We start from the raw sequence: 16,778 nt of genomic DNA on the forward strand, positions 1-16,778 counted from the left end.
GTTAAAAAAAAAAAGGCTAAACACAACATTTAGTAAATTTACCCATGGTTAAGTAGGAATGAGGTGAAAGATTGAACAAAGGTTGATATAATGAATCTGAGAACATCTCCTTATGAGGAAGAACGTGTGTTAAATAGTATATTGTAGGTATGGGATCCACACAAGGTTGACATGGACAATAAGTCGACATATGAAGAGGTTGACATAAGTTTTTCATATCTCTTTTCCATTTAAATAAATTTCATACATTACCATCTACGACAATAAGAACAGTCCACTAATTTAGGATCCACGTGCTCAGGTGTTGACATTGACATAAAAAAAAAATCATGTAGACCTTGATCAGGGTGACTTTTTCTGCTTGTGTTGACCTTTCCCACGTTGACCTAGTGCATGTCAACCTTTTATGGTTGACCTCATACCTATTGACCTTATGATCCACACCTGTAGGAAGTGCATTGGAATACAGATTCTTGTTTTCCTTCAGTATATGAACCAGAATTTAGTACTGTCATTGGGTTTTTACACCAGTGGCAGGGTCTTACTGTATGATGGGCTTGAATGGGCCCGTGCAGTGCTGTCATTTGTGGTTGGAAGTGTTTTACTATGTGTTTTGATTTTCTCTTTCTCTTTTCTCTTCTCTGAATTTGTTTATTTGATATTTTAGCATATTCTTAACTCAATTTAACAAAATGTATATTTTAGGTTTTAACCTCCATCACATGGGGCCATGTGTAATAGCCTAAAGCTATGCTCTGTGCGTTTTCTACTAGATTGCATTGCATCTAGTTCAAAACACATTCAGCTGGCGTTCGTTTTGAACTACAGTACTGTAGATGAGATGCAATGTAGGACAAAAAGTATGGGCTGCATATACTATTTGTACTTTGCGATGTGATGTGCACGGCCTATTACACTTGGCCCATGTTTGCTTTTATTTCAGAAGGTTTATGTAACCGTATCAAGGGTGCCTCATTCATGTTTGTGTTTTATGATTTTAGCTTCAAAAATATTTGGAGATGTCCAAAAGAAAAGCGATTAAACTGACCACTTCCAAGATGTCAACAGTCAGACACTTCCAGACCGCTGTGAGTATATTCCGGAACGCCAAGAAGAAGGATATTCTACAGCTCTTGCAAACGGCTTCATCTAATCTAGTGTGAGTTAAACAAAATACCTTGTTTTCTTATTGAAGATTTATTTGTATGCAACAAAAATACTTGTTCAATGTTTCTGTATTTTAAGTTTGAATGGTAAGCAAACTAGTTATGGTCGTGGTAGGAGTATTATAACAGTACTACTTAATAACCCATCAAAATGGTGGAACAACAGCTGGGCGTGCCTTACTGGTACATAATTCTCCGTTGTGCACCATATAATGGCTGCCACCATGCAAAGCACTTGTAATTCTCTCATAGAGGCGGGGAGCAGCCTTAGGGCCAGATTCTCTAAGCTTCAAAAGTGATAAAATGGAGAGTGATAAACAGCCAGCCAGTCAGCTCCTGTCTGACATTTTTCAAACACAGTCTGTGACATGGCAGGTATGAGCTGATTGGCTGGCTGTTTATCACTCTCCATTTGATCACTTTTGAAGCTTAGAGAATCTGGCCCTTAGCCTTTTATTATCCAGGATGGGATTGGGTAGTCACGAAGTATAATAATGGAATTATTAAAATCATGTGAATTCTATCACAGGCCCTTTTTTATCGACGCGGCAGTAGCTGCACAGTCGCCAGCATCCATTGCAGCCCTTTCTGAGTTCCTTGATTTTACCAAAAAGAAACAGGTTTACTTGCAAGAAAAGTTTCTGCACTCGGCAGCGTTCAGCCCACACCCTTCAGTGGACCTTCTCAACCTTGTACTGGTACGTGCAATATTGCTGGTGTATTTCTTATGCCAAAATGAACATTGTTCCATTTGCAAAAGCTGACAGTTTAACCCCTTCCCGCCGCAGCCAGTTTTTGCCTTCCTGACAGAGCCCTTTTTTTCAAATCTGACATGTATCACTTAAGTGGGGATAACTTTTTGCTTTTACTTATCCCAGTGATTTTGAGATTGTTTTCTCGTGACACATTGTACTTCAAGTTAGTGGTAAATTTTCGTCGATACAGTCTGTGTTTTTTTGTGAAAAATACCAAAATGTCGTAAAAAAATGGAAAATTTTGCAATTTTCAAAATGGAAAATTTTCTGCTTGTGAGACAAATAATCATACCACTCAAAATAGTTAATAACTAACATAGACCATATGTCTACTTTATGTTGCCATCATTATTTCAACCTCCTTTTAATTTTTTTGGACACTAGGAGGCTTAAAATATGAATAGCAAATTCTCAAATTTTCAAGAAAATTTCAAACACTGATTTTTTTAGGGACCAGTTCAGTTCTGATGTGACTTTGAGGGACTTGTATGTGAGACACCCCCATAAATGATGCCATTTCAAAAACTGCACCCCTCACAGTATTCAAAACAGCATTTTGGAAGTTTGTTAACCCTTTAGGTGTTTTACAGGAATTAAAACAAAGTGTACGTGAAATTTCAAAATTTCATTTTTTTTGCAGATTTGCAATTTTAATACATTTTTCTAAGGAACACAGTAGATTTTACTAGAGAAATGTGACTAAAAATTGATTCCCCCAATTCTTTTGTTTTCATAAATATCCTATATGTGGCCCTAGTGTGCACGTTGACCAAACCACAGGCTTCATAATAGAAGGAGCACCTACTTGATTTTGGAGCCTCCTTTTTATGAGATTATTTTTTAGGCACCATGTAGGTTTCTAGGCACCATAAGATGCTAAAAGTTAGGAACCCCCCCACAAGTGACCCCATTTTGCAAACTACACCCCTCAGGGAATTCATCTAGGGGTATAATGTACATTTCAAACCCCCAGGGGTTTCACCAATTGTGGTACAACTGGGCAGTGAAAATGAAAAATTACATTTTTTACACAAAAATGCAGTTCTGGCTCAAAATTTTTCATTTTCACAAGGAATGAAGGAGACAAAGCACCCCAAAATCTGTGCCCCAATTTCTCCCGAGTACGGCAATGCCTCACATGTGACCAAAAAATACCATTTGGGTGCATGGCAGGACTCAGAAGGGAAGGAGTGATTTTTGTATTTTGCAGCTCAGATTCTGGTGGAATTTTGGTGGGTGCTATGTCGCATTAGCAAGACCCCCAAAGCACCAATACAGTGGAAGCCCCCCACAAGTGACCCCATTTTGCAAACTACACCCCTCAGGGAATTCATCTAGGGGTATAGTGTACATTTCAAACCCCCAGGGGTTTCACCAATTTTTATACAACTGGGCTGTGCAAATGAAAAATTACATTTTTTTACACAAAAATGCAGTTCTGGCTCAAAATTTTTCATTTTCATAAGGTATGAAGGAGAAAAAGCACCCCAAAATCTGTGCACCAATTTCTCCCGAGTATGGCAATGCCTCACATGTGACCAAAAAATACCATTTGGGTGCATGGCAGGACTCAGAAGGGAAGGAGTGATTTTTGTATTTTGCAGCTCAGATTCTGGTGGAATTTTGGTGGGTGCTATTTCGCATTAGCAAGACCCCCGAAGCACCAATACAGTGAAAGCCCCCCACAAGTGACCCCATTTTGCAAACTACACCCCTCAGGGAATTCATCTAGGGGTATAGTGTACATTTCAAACCCCAAGGGGTTTCACCAATTTTGATACAACTGGGCTGTGCAAATGAAAAATTACATTTTTTTACACAAAAATGCAGTTCTGGCTCAAAATTTTTCATTTTCACAAGGAATGAAGGAGACAAAGCACCCCAAAATCTGTGCCCCAATTTCTCCCGAGTACGGCAATGCCTCACATGTGACCAAAAAATACCATTTGGGTGCATGGCAGGACTCAGAAGGGAAGGAGTGATTTTTGTATTTTGCCGCTCAGATTCTGGTGGAATTTTGGTGGGTGCTATGTCGCATTAGCAAGACCCCCAAAGCACCAATACAGTGAAAGCCCCCCACAAGTGACCCCATTTTGCAAACTACACCCCTCAGGGAATTCATCTAGGGGTATAGTGTACATTTCAAACCCCCAGGGGTTTCACCAATTTTGATACAACTGGGCTGTGCAAATGAAAAATTACATTTTTTTACACAAAAATGCAGTTCTGGCTCAAACTTTTTCATTTTCACAAGGAATGAAGGAGACAAAGCACCCCAAAATCTGTGCCCCAATTTCTCCCGAGTACGGCAATGCCTCACATGTGACCAAAAAATACCATTTGGGTGCATGGCAGGACTCAGAAGGGAAGGAGTGATTTTTGTATTTTGCAGCTCAGATTCTGGTGGAATTTTGGTGGGTGCTATGTCGCATTAGCAAGACCCCCAAAGCACCAATACAGTGGAAGCCCCCCACAAGTGACCCCATTTTGCAAACTACACCCCTCTGGGAATTCATCTAGGGGTATAATGTACATTTCAAACCCCCAGGGGTTTCACCAATTGTGGTACAACTGGGCAGTGAAAATTAAAAATTAAATTTTTTACACAAAAATGCAGTTCTGGCTCAAAATTTTTCATTTTCACAAGGAATGAAGGAGACAAAGCACCCCAAAATCTGTGCCCCAATTTCTCCCGAGTACGGCAATGCTTCATGTGTGACCAAAAAATGGCAGGACTCAAAAGGGAAGGAGTGATATTTGGATTTTGCAGCACAGATTCTGGTGGAATGTTGGTGGGTGCTATGTCGCATTAGCAAGACCCCCAAAGCACCAATACAGTGGAACCCCCCCACAAGTGACCCCATTTTGCAAACTACACCCCTCAGGGAATTCATCTAGGGGTATAGTGTATATTTCAAACCCCCAGGGGTTTCACCAATTTTGATACAACTGGGCTGTGCAAATGAAAAATTACATTTTTTTACACAAAAATGCAGTTCTGGCTCAAAATTTTTCATTTTCTTTAGGTATGAAGGAGAAAAAGCACCCAAAAATCTGTGCCCCAATTTCTCCCGAGTACGGCAATGCCTCACATGTGACCAAAAAATACCAGTTGGGTGCATAGCAGGACTCAGAAGGGAAGGAGTGATTTTTGGATTTTGCGGCTCAGATTCTGGTGGAATGAATGGTGGGTGCTATGTGGCATTAGCAAGACCCCCGAAGCACGGTGAAATAATGAACCTAATAATCCATAGATGTGTGGTATATTTTAAAACACTCCTTTATACATAGGCCGGGTTTGTCGGGGCAAGTGTCACACTGGAAAATAGTTTGCTTTCTTATTCCCTTTTTATAGCAAACTTTGCACCTTTTTTGTGTCCTGCCCTTTTTTCCAGTGGAGGGGATTTCATCAGGAAAATGCTGCCCTGGTACAATACGGGGGCCAGTACTAGAAGTACTGGGGCCCTCTGCCTGCTGGTTCCCAAATATTAGGCTCTTTATGACTTCCTCTTGAAAGTGCATAAATGTCCCCCTCTGGCTGGTAGAACGGAATAGCACGTAAGCGTTATACAGTGCCATCTGGATGATATACACGGCCAGCTTCTTGTACCAGATTTTTGTTTTCCGCAGGGCACTGTACGGCTTCAGTACCTGATCTGAAAGATCCACTCCGCCCATGTACTTATTGTAATCCAGGATACAATTAGGTTTTGAGGTGTGGGTACTGGTACCTCGTACAGAGACGGAGGTGGTACTGTCTCCGTGAATTGTTGTCAGTATAAGGACATCCCTCTTGTCCTTATATTTGACCAACAACATATTTTCGGTGGATTGTGCCCTGCTTTCACCCCTTCTCATTACTTGGGCAATGTGCGTTTTTGGGAGGCCTCTTTGGTTCTTGCGCACAGTACCGCAAGCTGCTGTACCTCTTGAACCAAGGGCCTTAAACAGGGGGATGCTAGTGTAAAAGTTATCCACATAGAGGTGATAACCTTTATCCAGGAAGGGGTGCACTAAATCCCAGACAATTTTTCCACTAACACCTATGAGGGAGGGGGGGCATTCTGGCGGTTCAATTCTTGAATCCTTCCCTTCATATACCCTAAACCTGCGAGTGTACCCTGAGGTGCTTTCACACAGCTTATACATTTTTATGCCATACCTTGCCCTCTTACTGGGAAGGTACTGGCGGAATTTAACCCTTCCTTTAAAATGTATAAGGGACTCGTCTATGCAAATTAATTTATCTGGGATGTACATCTCTGGAAATTTGGCACTGAAATGATCAATGACCGGCCTGACTTTGAATAGCCGGTCAAAGGTGGGATCATCTCTGGGTGGGCACTGTGCATTATCGTTGGAACGCAAAAATTTAAGGATTAACTCAAAACAAGTCCGGGTCATGGCCATACGGTAAAGTGGGGTGCTGTACAGAACATCTGTACTCCAATATTGCCTAATTTCTGGCTTTTTTACTATGCCCATATGAAACACCAGACCCCAAAACGTCATCATCTCTACTGCATCTACAGGGGTCCACCTAGCAAATGATGACGTGGGGTTTTGAGCAATAAACTGCTGGGCATATAAATTAGTTTGGTCCACCATTAAATTTATAAAATCATCAGAGAAAAATAATTTGAAAAAGTCAATTTCTCTGAGACCTGTGGAATCAAATTGGATTCCTGGGATGGCCAAAAACTCAGGAACCTGGGGCTCAAAATTGTCTGGTGGTGGGGTCCATACGAGATCAATTATTGGGGGGGGGGTCTCATCTGCTCTACGGGGGCGTCTTTGAGGGGGTCCCTCATCACTAGAGGAGGAAGAGGAGCTTAAGATGAATCCTTCAAATTCCCTGCTTGCCTCACTGGCTGTGTCAGAGTCAGAGGCAAGCATGGCATATGCCTCCTCCGCTGAATACATTCTTCTGGATGACTGGGATGACATTTGGGATGACATTTGGGATGCCATTTTTATTTTTGTGTTTCTGGTAGTGAAATGTTTCAACACGTGTATAGTGTAGGGGGGGTACAAACTTTATTTTAACACGGGGGGTATGTAGTGTGTAGTGTGTATGTAGTGCAGAAAAAAAAAGACTTTATACAGGAATTTGATCCCAATAAAAAAAAAAAAAAAATTGAACGGGTTAAAAAAAAAAAAAAAAAAAGGTCCTGCGCCAAAAATTGAGCACAGATGTTGGTCAGTAACGTCCGTCACTGAACAGCGCTCAAAGGCAACAGGAATTTGATAAAAAAAAAAAAAAATAGATCAACCCTGTGCCGAAAAAGCTGATCAGTGATGTACGTCAGTGGCCACAGGACACCCACAAAATCACAGTGTGTGTAAAAAATTTAAAAAAGACCCCACAGCACCCTCAAAAAAAAAAAAAGGTGATCAGTGATGCGACACTGATTACCAGTGAGGGGCAGCAGGTGCACAACCTTTGGTGCAACTGACAGTGCAACTGGCAGCAACTGACAGGTATATATATAAAAAAAAAAACCCTGCACCCCCAAAAAGTTGCTGATCAGCACAGATATACTGATCAGCACAAAAGGGGGGGTAGCAGACACAAAATATAGCACTCTCTATCACTCTCTGTCACTATCTCTCTCTATCTCTCTATCTCTCACTATCTATCACTATCTATCACTCTATGACACTGCAGCAGCAGCACTGACAGTTATATATATATATATAAAAAAAAAAAACCTGCACCCCCAAAAAGGGGGGGTAGCAGACACAAAATATAGCACTCTCTATCACTCTCTGTCACTATGGCCCTTATTCTGATCGATGCGGATATTCCCGCTTGCGTACGGGCCGCCGATGTTTATCTTCTGCGCATGTGCAGAGGTCACTCTGCGCATGTGCAGGCGATTTCGCCGCAAGGATTCTCTATACGCCGCACAGGGGGCGTAGAGGGGCGTGATGGGCTACTTATCCTCATTACCCTATGCATACGCCCCGCGTTTCATGGGCGTTCCCATGCAAACGCGGGGCGTATGCATGGTAATGAGGCCGTGACGCGTGGGTACGGGGCGGGCATCTGACATCGCCGGATGTCAGCTGCCCGCCCCCATACAAGATTTCACACGGACAAGTGTCCGTGTGGTCTTGTGTTGCGGGACCTGGTGGAGCGTGCGGCCCTGCATTCGATATTCGGCGACCATCGAATGCAGGGGCTGCTCCCACCATGGAGGAGGCGTATCCCCGTCCAATTTCATGCGGATCGCCACATATCCGCGTACGGACGGCAGGTGGCGATCCGTATGGAAGGCGGGGATTCGCCTGCACGGTCGGAGCCGCATATGCGGCTCCGGCCGCACCAACCAGAATAAGGGCCTATCTCTCTCTATCTCTCTAACTCTCACTATCTATCACTCTATGACACTGCAGCAGCAGCACTGACAGTTATATATATATATATATATATATATATATATATAAAAAAAAACCTGCAACCCCAAAAAGGGGGGGTAGCAGACACAAAATATAGCACTCTCTATCACTATCTCTCTCTATCTCTCTATCTCTCACTATCTATCACTATCTATCACTCTATGACACTGCAGCAGCAGCACTGACAGTTATATATATAAAAAAAAACCCTGCACCCCCAAAAAGGGGGGGTAGCAGACACAAAATATAGCACACTCTGTCACTATCTCTCTCTATCTCTCTCTATCTCCCTCTATCTCTCTCTATCTATAACTCTATCACACTGCAGCAGCAGCAGGAAGTCACAAGAAGTCAGATCCAGGAAGCATCCAGCACGCTACAAGCAGTGATCAGGTGATCAGGTGATCAGGTAAGTATGTAGATAGGTATGTAGATAGGTACGGTGACCGCACTGCACGCAATTCCAGACCGGAATGGCGTCTGCAGTGCAGTCACCGTTAGTTTAAATCACCCTCCATGGCTGTGATTGGTCCGTCGGTCCGGCGAACCAATCACGGCCTTTGGGGGCGGGTGGGGTGAGGTGGGGTGACACCAGTGTCACCCTTACACCCCGTGGTGATTGGTGCTGTACTTTACAGCACCAATCACCACCGATCCCTGTGTCACCGGCGAACGTTATTCGCCGGTACACAGAAAACGCTGTAATTGGCTGTTCACATTTGAACAGCCAATCACAGCGATCGCCGACGGGGGGGAGGCATCGCCACCCCCCCTGGGCATGCAGGGACATGTCTGCTGTCAGGGACAGCAGACATGTTTAAACTGTCACCGCGTCTATAGACGCGGTGACAGTTAAATGGCATGACGTACATTTATGCCATGTGTCGGGAAGTACATCCCGGCCATGACGTAAATGTACGTCAAATGTCGGGAAGGGGTTAATGTAGTTATTGGCTTTCTCAATAAAATGAAGCGCACACAACATATATGAGGTGTAGAGGAGCAGCAGATTATATACTGGCTTGTATTAGTCTATGTTTAGGGGTGAATTGGGATGGAAAACCAGCCAGCGAAATTTGGGGAAGCAGCCCTTATGGAGGCGGAGTCTGTTAAAGGGGCAGGATTCGGAGTTGGACACAGTTGTCGCAAGCCTTGTGTCTTTTCCTGCAGTTGTGTCTGTGACTTTATGCGAATTCCACTACAATGACCTGGCCTTTTGTCATGGCAGGATTGGGAATTCAAAATGAGCAGCCTGCCACTTACCCTCTATACAGCCTCACCACGTCTGTCACACTCGTCCTTCGCCAAGTCACAGGTTGTCCCATAGGTGCGTCAGACCACCGGAAATCAACCCTGTGCCTTCTATTGCCAATCCGCCCTTGTATATATTATAGACTTATAGCAAAAAATTGCTCTTTGACCATATAATTTGATGAATTAGTCTCATAGTATAATTCTATACAGTTGGGGTCCTTGAATAACGAAACTGAAAAGTGCGGTATTATCCCAGAGGAACCAATCAGTAATTTACTTTGATGAATGGAATATTTTTTCTCATACTAACACATAGGGTCTTATTTAGAGGGGAAAAGGTCACCAGGTCGACAAGCATTAGGTGGACATGACTGAAGGTCCACATGCGGGAAGGTTGACATGACTGAAGGTCGACGTGGGTTAGGTCAACAGGGTCATTAGGTCAACATGCAGACATGTGCCGACAGGTGGTATTCCATGCCCTACCATCCACTAGGGTGTGGTGGGAGAAAAAAATAGTGTGCCCGAAGCACATTACATTTCAGTGTCCATGTCGACTGTGTCGAAAATTGGCACAAAAAATTGAAAAACCCCATGTCGACCTAATGACCCTAATACATGTCGACCTAATGACCCTGTTGACCTCCAGTCATGTCGACCTTCCTGCATGTTGACCTTCAGTCATGTCGACCTTCGTGCATGTTGACCTAGTGGTGTCAACCTAATGCTTGTCGACCTAGTTGCTGTCTACCCAATGATCCGTACTCATTTAGAGTTGTACTCAAACCTGATACTCAGATGACCGATGTTCATGCACATGTTCCGAAGCAGCCTTGGATCAGAGCAGCTGGAAGGTTGCAGCCTGTCCGAACGGGTATGAATTGGCTATAACTGGCAAAATAGGTGATTGTGCATGTACTTCAGTTATCCTGACATGATTGGCACTGCTGCCAGGTATGATTCAGACAATCCACAAAGACAAGTGCATTCCTGTGAGCCAACTCTATAACTGTCATTCAAACTCTGCCGACTCCGTTTGCTAAGCTCCTCTGTGAAACCGCATGGTTGGCATATTTAGTTTTGGTATAAGTTCAAATGTGTAATTGTGTACATTATTCAGCTCAGGAATTCAGTGAATTTGATGTATATTTATTTTTAATTTCATAAAGCATTTTCAAAATCAGCTAATAAGAATATTGCATTAAAAGGAATCTGATTTTTTTTTATTATTATTTATTTAGGGGAAACTCCTGGGGAAAGTTGGCGATGCCGCCATTATGGAAACAGGAATCGTGATCACTGGAGCCATTGTTGGGAAGTTGTGTAGGATGGAGCTTTGTGAAGAAAAGGTTAATTTCCACATTTGTTGGACATTTATTTTATACAAAAGATAATACATTTAAATGACTTGTATTGTTGGCCTATATGCATTATATAAACTGAAAAGTTACATATTTCATGTATATTAAGTATGCATTTGGGTTCAAGCTATTATTCCTTTTTTATTGTCTTCCATTGTAGGCGCTAAGCAGATCCTTGCAGTGAACATTCATACAGTAAAATGCTTAGCATACAATTGCCAAGTTTTTATTAAAGAAGTTTTGCACATATATTCATAAATGGAGATAATATAGAAGGATAAAAAGTACTTTTTAGGACTGGAAGCCTTCAAAATACCAAGACATACAAAATCCGATTTAATTTGCTTACCATATGCACACTGTTAAAAATATTTGATAAATGTAAAGTCTTTTACTGGCTTCTGTTTTCTATAAAACTTGCAGAATTTTAAATAGATGACTGACAGCCGGGTGCTGCTATTGAACAAATCCAGCTTTTCAGTTCAATCAATCATTACTTAATTGTCAATTCTCATGCATATTGGCATAAAGGACATTTTTGTGTTGTTGAAAGGGGAGGATAGAACACATTAATGACTGCTCGTGGTATTGCTCACTCTGGAGTCAGTAAATCTAGTGTTTCAATGCTGCTTCAAACAGAGTGTTATCATAAAATACAAGAGGAAATGCAGATCAGGGCCATCTTAACAGCAGTGTGGGCCCCTGGGCAAAGTAATGCACTGGGGCCCTTACCCATTCTCCCCTCCTAGGGGTGGGGGGTGCTATCAGTAGCAGCTTTGATGTCCCACGGGTGGCAGGGGGTGCTTTATCTTCCATTCAACATGTAGGACCTGGAGCAGTAACTTCTGCTAATTACTCCTTTACTGCACAGGTGGTGGGAGGGTGAACACTAACGTGTGGAAGGGGGCATTGAGCTGAATGAAGGGTCCCTTGTAAATGACTTCCAGGGAGGTAGGAGGTGTTTTATACGCAGGGAAGGGTTGGATAATGGAGTGGGCTTAATATTCGTCATTTTCCGGTGGAAGGGCAGCTTGTTTGATTGCAGATATCGCCATTATCTGGAAATAGATTTCTTAGCCTTCAATAGTATAAAAACCTAGAGTCCCAACTTTCAGGAGGTGCTGGGGACTTGGAGATCAGAGATCAGGAGCCAGAGTAATCCATTGACAAAAATATAAAACTGTACACCAGACGTTTGGAGCTGGAGCAGGGACCGGCTGCTGGAAGGCTGATGTCTCTGGGCATGATAGAGACAAGCCGCTAGTGTCAACAGAAAGGGGAGAGTCCCAGCTTTTGGAATATACTCAGAAAAACTCTGTCAGACAGAACCTGAGAAATAGGACTGGGAATTGCAATTAACAGGTCAGATGTCTACTGCTGCTTTGAAGTTGGATATCTCCAGTTTCCCAGGGCCAATTTTCTAAATTCTTATACACCTGGGGCCCCTGGGCAAGTGCCCATTAAGCCCACACGAAAAGAGGGCCCTGACGCCGATGAGTGCAAAAACAACATCCGGATCTTACAAACTATTAGAAAGCGTGATAACACAGAATAGAACAAGTAAAAAGTATGAATTGGTGGTGTTCTTGTTGATTCTTCAGCAGTGCAGTGTAGATTTGCTAAAGTGAGAATAAATACATAAATGAGACCACTGAAAAGGAAGCCTATACAAATAAAATCAGGAAAAAGTATGTAAAACAAGTTAATGGCACTGAGTGGGCATATTAAATATTAATAATATAGAAATAATTATATTTTCTTGTGTAAACCCACACAGCTGTGTCCCAATTAGTTTGCCACCATTATGGAATAACATAGCATATCTTAAAGTTTTTATGCAGAATGTTTTAAGTATTTGCCTCTGATAAATCCATGTTTCTGTTTCATCTCTTTATTTTTGCAGGATGTTGAACTTGCAAAGGCCACGCTTCTGGAAGGCCTGAATAATGCAGAAGATGAGACAGAGATGAAAATATACCTGCTCTCTTTGAAGAATGCTCAGCTGCCTGAAACTATCCCCATTCTTATTCAATATGCAGAGGAGCACACAGGAGTAGTGTGCAGCACAGCACTATTTGCTCTGCAAAGCTTCCCAGCAGAGATTTTATCTACTGAGGTATGAGAGCCTGGCTATAAAGCAAGTTATTATGGATATATCCTTCCATCACAGTATATGTACCATGAACATACACATTATTCTGCAAGGATTTTACACAAACAAGATAACATTAGAGATTATTTTAACTGTTGTCAGACATGTGTAAACACCCCAAAGGGGTAGGAGTTACCTTATAGATGCGGTGGGGGCCGTGCCTCCCCAAACTCACGGATCTCAGTCTGGAGTCTTCTCTTGCTACAGGAATGGACACAGAACACTCGACCACTGGGTTAGGTTGACCTTTTATTTTCAAACAGTCACTCTGGACGTCAACCTCTTTTAGTTAACAACTTAACAATATTATCACAAGAAGTGAACAAAGTGCAATATCAATCAAGTAAACGGACATGTTTTACAGTGCAGTAAACATTCAAGAAAAAGGAAATGTTTTACCATAATGTCAGGCAATACAGAGAAGGAAACGTTTTACCAGCATACTAACAGTGCAAACAAGGAAATGCTTTACCATAATACTAGGCATTACTCATTACTCCTATAATCAATCAGTGCTTCTGACCTCTATTTACTATAGATTCTTTGCATGCATATAACCTAGGGTTACCGGTAACCATTACCCTAACTAAAGTCCCGGATGCAGGTCCTAATAACCTGACCCATGCACTGGGATTTCGATGGGGCCCAGGTGGTGATCTTATCTGCAGGGGGGGTCGCTGGTCTGGGGACGTGACCAAACACCCGCTTGGATCCGGAGGGATTAGGTCAGTCTCAGGGGTGGTAAGGAGGCCTATAGGACCTTATAGTTACTAGTTTCCTTACCGGCGAGGGGGACATGTGGGTAGTGGTGCTCTAGCAATGTCTCTCTCCTACAATAGTGTGCAGGCTAGGCTCGTGGAGCTGCACTACAGCTCGCTGGCAAGTGAGGTGGAATGGCTGCAAAGCCTAACAGGTGCCATAGTTAGTACTGCAGGGGGACAGGTCTCTCTGCATGTGTTCCTCTCCTCTATGTATGGGGGTGGCAGTATGACTTGCCCCAGGGGCAGACTTACGGTTAGGCAGGCACTGTCTGCGGCTGGCTCAGTTGATTCAGGGCAGCTGGCCCTCTCTCTCTCTTCGTTGGCGGCTCAATAGGGGTCACTCATCCTGTGACACCCTGGACGTGGCTGGTGGACCCTGCGGCAGTCGGGGCCACAACCCTCCAGGCGGCCTCTCTGCTGCCCAGCGTGTCAATGGGGTCGGCGGGGGTCACGCGCTCCTGTGCGCCGTTTCTCTCTCCCCGCAGTTGGCTGGGGTCAGCGGGAGTCATGCGCTTCTCCGCGCCGCGTCCCGGCGTGTGTCTGGGGGGTCAGCGGGGGTCACTGCCCTCTTCCCCTCTGTCTCTCCGGCTGCTGCGGCTGTGAGCTGACGCGCTCCCTCTTCCCCTCGCTTGTACAGGTCGGCGGGGGTCATCTGCTGACACTGCCACTTCACTCGGTGCCACGCGCTGCTCCCCGCTCACCCTGCTTCTTCCTCCTGTCCTTCTCCAGGAACCCCTCCTCTTCAGCAGCCTGCCTCTTCCTGTCCCTCACGCAGCGCATTAACCCCTTCTTTCCTGGGGCTTACACATGATTAAACAAAAAATCCAGGGATGGACTTGGGCTGTTATATAACCCTATTGTGCGCATGAAAATGGGTATGGTAATGGCTCACAAGGGCATGCTGCGAGTCACAGGGTTATGGCCTCTTGGCCCACCCCCATCTCTCTATTGTTCAGCAGAACCAGAGCCGGATTAAGCCTTAGAAAGTGGGGCGCCCTCCTACTTGTGATTACTGGCCATAAACTGCACAGGAGAATATTACACTGTCAAAACACAGAGTAATGGCAGTATAAACTTGGTCAATGGTCAAATGCCTGGGGGGGGTTAATAAAAAACATATAAAATACCACATGAAAAGACTGTGTTTGTTCCTCTGTACCTTACTCTGTAGGAGCCCAGACAGGCTCAGTGCTGCCTTTGATTAAAACCCTCCCATTACAAGGCAGCTGCTGCTGTTATCCTTCATGGGCCTGAGAAACATATCCTGATCTCCACCAAGCAGAGTTCAGCACAAGCCTCTCAGCCTTTGACCACTTGTGCAAAGTCTTATGGGACTCCCAGTAATGCATTGCACACTTGTGCAGTCAGGGAGCCTCAACTCCAGATGCCCAGCACCATTAATTATTGTCACATTGGCAGATAGGCGAAGCTGAAACACTACCCCACTCCCATGCACAAAAGCATTAGCTAAAAAAAAAAAAAAAATACATGCCAACCACAGGGGGCCCCTAGATGGAGGGGGGCTCAGGGGTACCAGTAAGTAAAGCTGCTCAGCCGGCCCTTGTCTATGTGATCCTGGAGTAGGTATGGACATCGGTGTTTGTGCCACCAAAAGTAGCGCAAGTCATACAGTATATTGATGGGAGAATTCTATAACAAATCACTGGTGGTTTTAACAATCTATTGTTCATGCATACAGTACTCAGGAGAAGAGCTCCAACTCCATCTTGGCGGCTGGTAAATTGTAGGGAGTGGGGAAGGAGCTTAGCCTTTAAAGTCAGCAAGGCGGTACAGCCAGGGGTGTCGCAGGAATACACTCAATGGTAAAGCTATTTAATATTGGCTGCCCATTAATGGTAGATGGCCATCCATTGCTGGGAGGCTGGGCAACTCGCCCAACCCTAGGCCCTGCATCGATAGACAGCCTCACCAGGCCTTCCGCCATTTGCCAGAAATGCCATATGTGCAGTTCACACCTGCACAAAACACTTTAAGGTTCAGTTTTCTGAAAGAGCAAAATGCTGTTATATATGTACCGCCACAATATTCCATCTGGAGTGTCATTCTCAGAAGGGCAATTAAATATGGAACACCCTAACAAATGTTTTTTCTTTTTTTATTTGAAGAAATTTTGTATATGGTTTTTTTATTAATCTATTTTTTTTTTTTTTTCTTTATTTTTTTAACTGGGCTCTCCAGTCATCTGCTCAATCAGGATTCTGGACTTATCACCTACTTTTCATAGGATTTGTTTGTTGTCCATGTTGCAATGTGGCAGATGAGAACATTTCCTTGAGCAGAGTAATAAAATTGTAAATATGCACAAAAAATTGCTACCTTTTATAAAAACAGGCGTGATCTCGCCTCACTACATAAGCCATAAAGGAGTCTAAACCAAGCAGTGTTTTACAAGGAAAGAGAAAAAGTTTAAATTATTGAAAGCTGCAGTACTAACGTGGCAGGTAGTTCTTTGATGTGACTTACCACTTTTTCACAGTACACCTCTGCAGATTACCATGGACGAGGAACGCCACTTTCCAAAATCATCTCCTGACAGATGCAAAACCAAGGAATTTTGTGATGCACATCAAGTGCTGTTTGTAATTGACCTACAATGTACGCAAGGAAGAAATTATTAATGTTATATTTAATTAATAATATATAATTATAGGAGGTTCAGGACACTTTGAGATCTATCTTCAATCAAACGTACCAACAGTATGATAAAAAGAGTCGGCTGATGGCAGCAGAGACCCTCTTGTCTGCGAATTGTTCTCTGGAAGACCTCAACTGCATATCCGCAGGCCTGAAGTTTATGGACAGTGAACATTCTAAGTTACTGCTCTCCAAAATACGCAACAAGCTGAGACTCCATTACACAATGTAAGTCTTACTATATTATGGCTGTCATGTAGAGTGATTCGTAG

The 16,778-nt window shown here is 43.4% G+C and overlaps 1 protein-coding gene across 1 annotated transcript in view; it reads left to right on the forward strand.

Annotated features, from left to right (window-relative positions):
* Nucleotides 1–16,778, forward strand: part of LOC146007743 (microsomal triglyceride transfer protein-like) — a 119,290-nt gene that overhangs the window by 85,885 nt on the left and 16,627 nt on the right. Inside the window, exons 8-12 of the mRNA XM_083146326.1 lie at nucleotides 1,002–1,159; nucleotides 1,696–1,864; nucleotides 10,819–10,926; nucleotides 12,842–13,054; nucleotides 16,523–16,734. Of these exons, the coding sequence (XP_083002452.1) occupies nucleotides 1,002–1,159; nucleotides 1,696–1,864; nucleotides 10,819–10,926; nucleotides 12,842–13,054; nucleotides 16,523–16,734 (860 nt within the window). The remainder of the gene's footprint in view (nucleotides 1–1,001; nucleotides 1,160–1,695; nucleotides 1,865–10,818; nucleotides 10,927–12,841; nucleotides 13,055–16,522; nucleotides 16,735–16,778) is intronic.

The sequence above is a fragment of the Crinia signifera genome, chromosome 6 (genome assembly GCF_055691185.1).
Source record: "Crinia signifera chromosome 6, ASM5569118v1, whole genome shotgun sequence".
In the NCBI taxonomy this organism is placed as follows: Eukaryota; Metazoa; Chordata; class Amphibia; order Anura; family Myobatrachidae; genus Crinia; species Crinia signifera.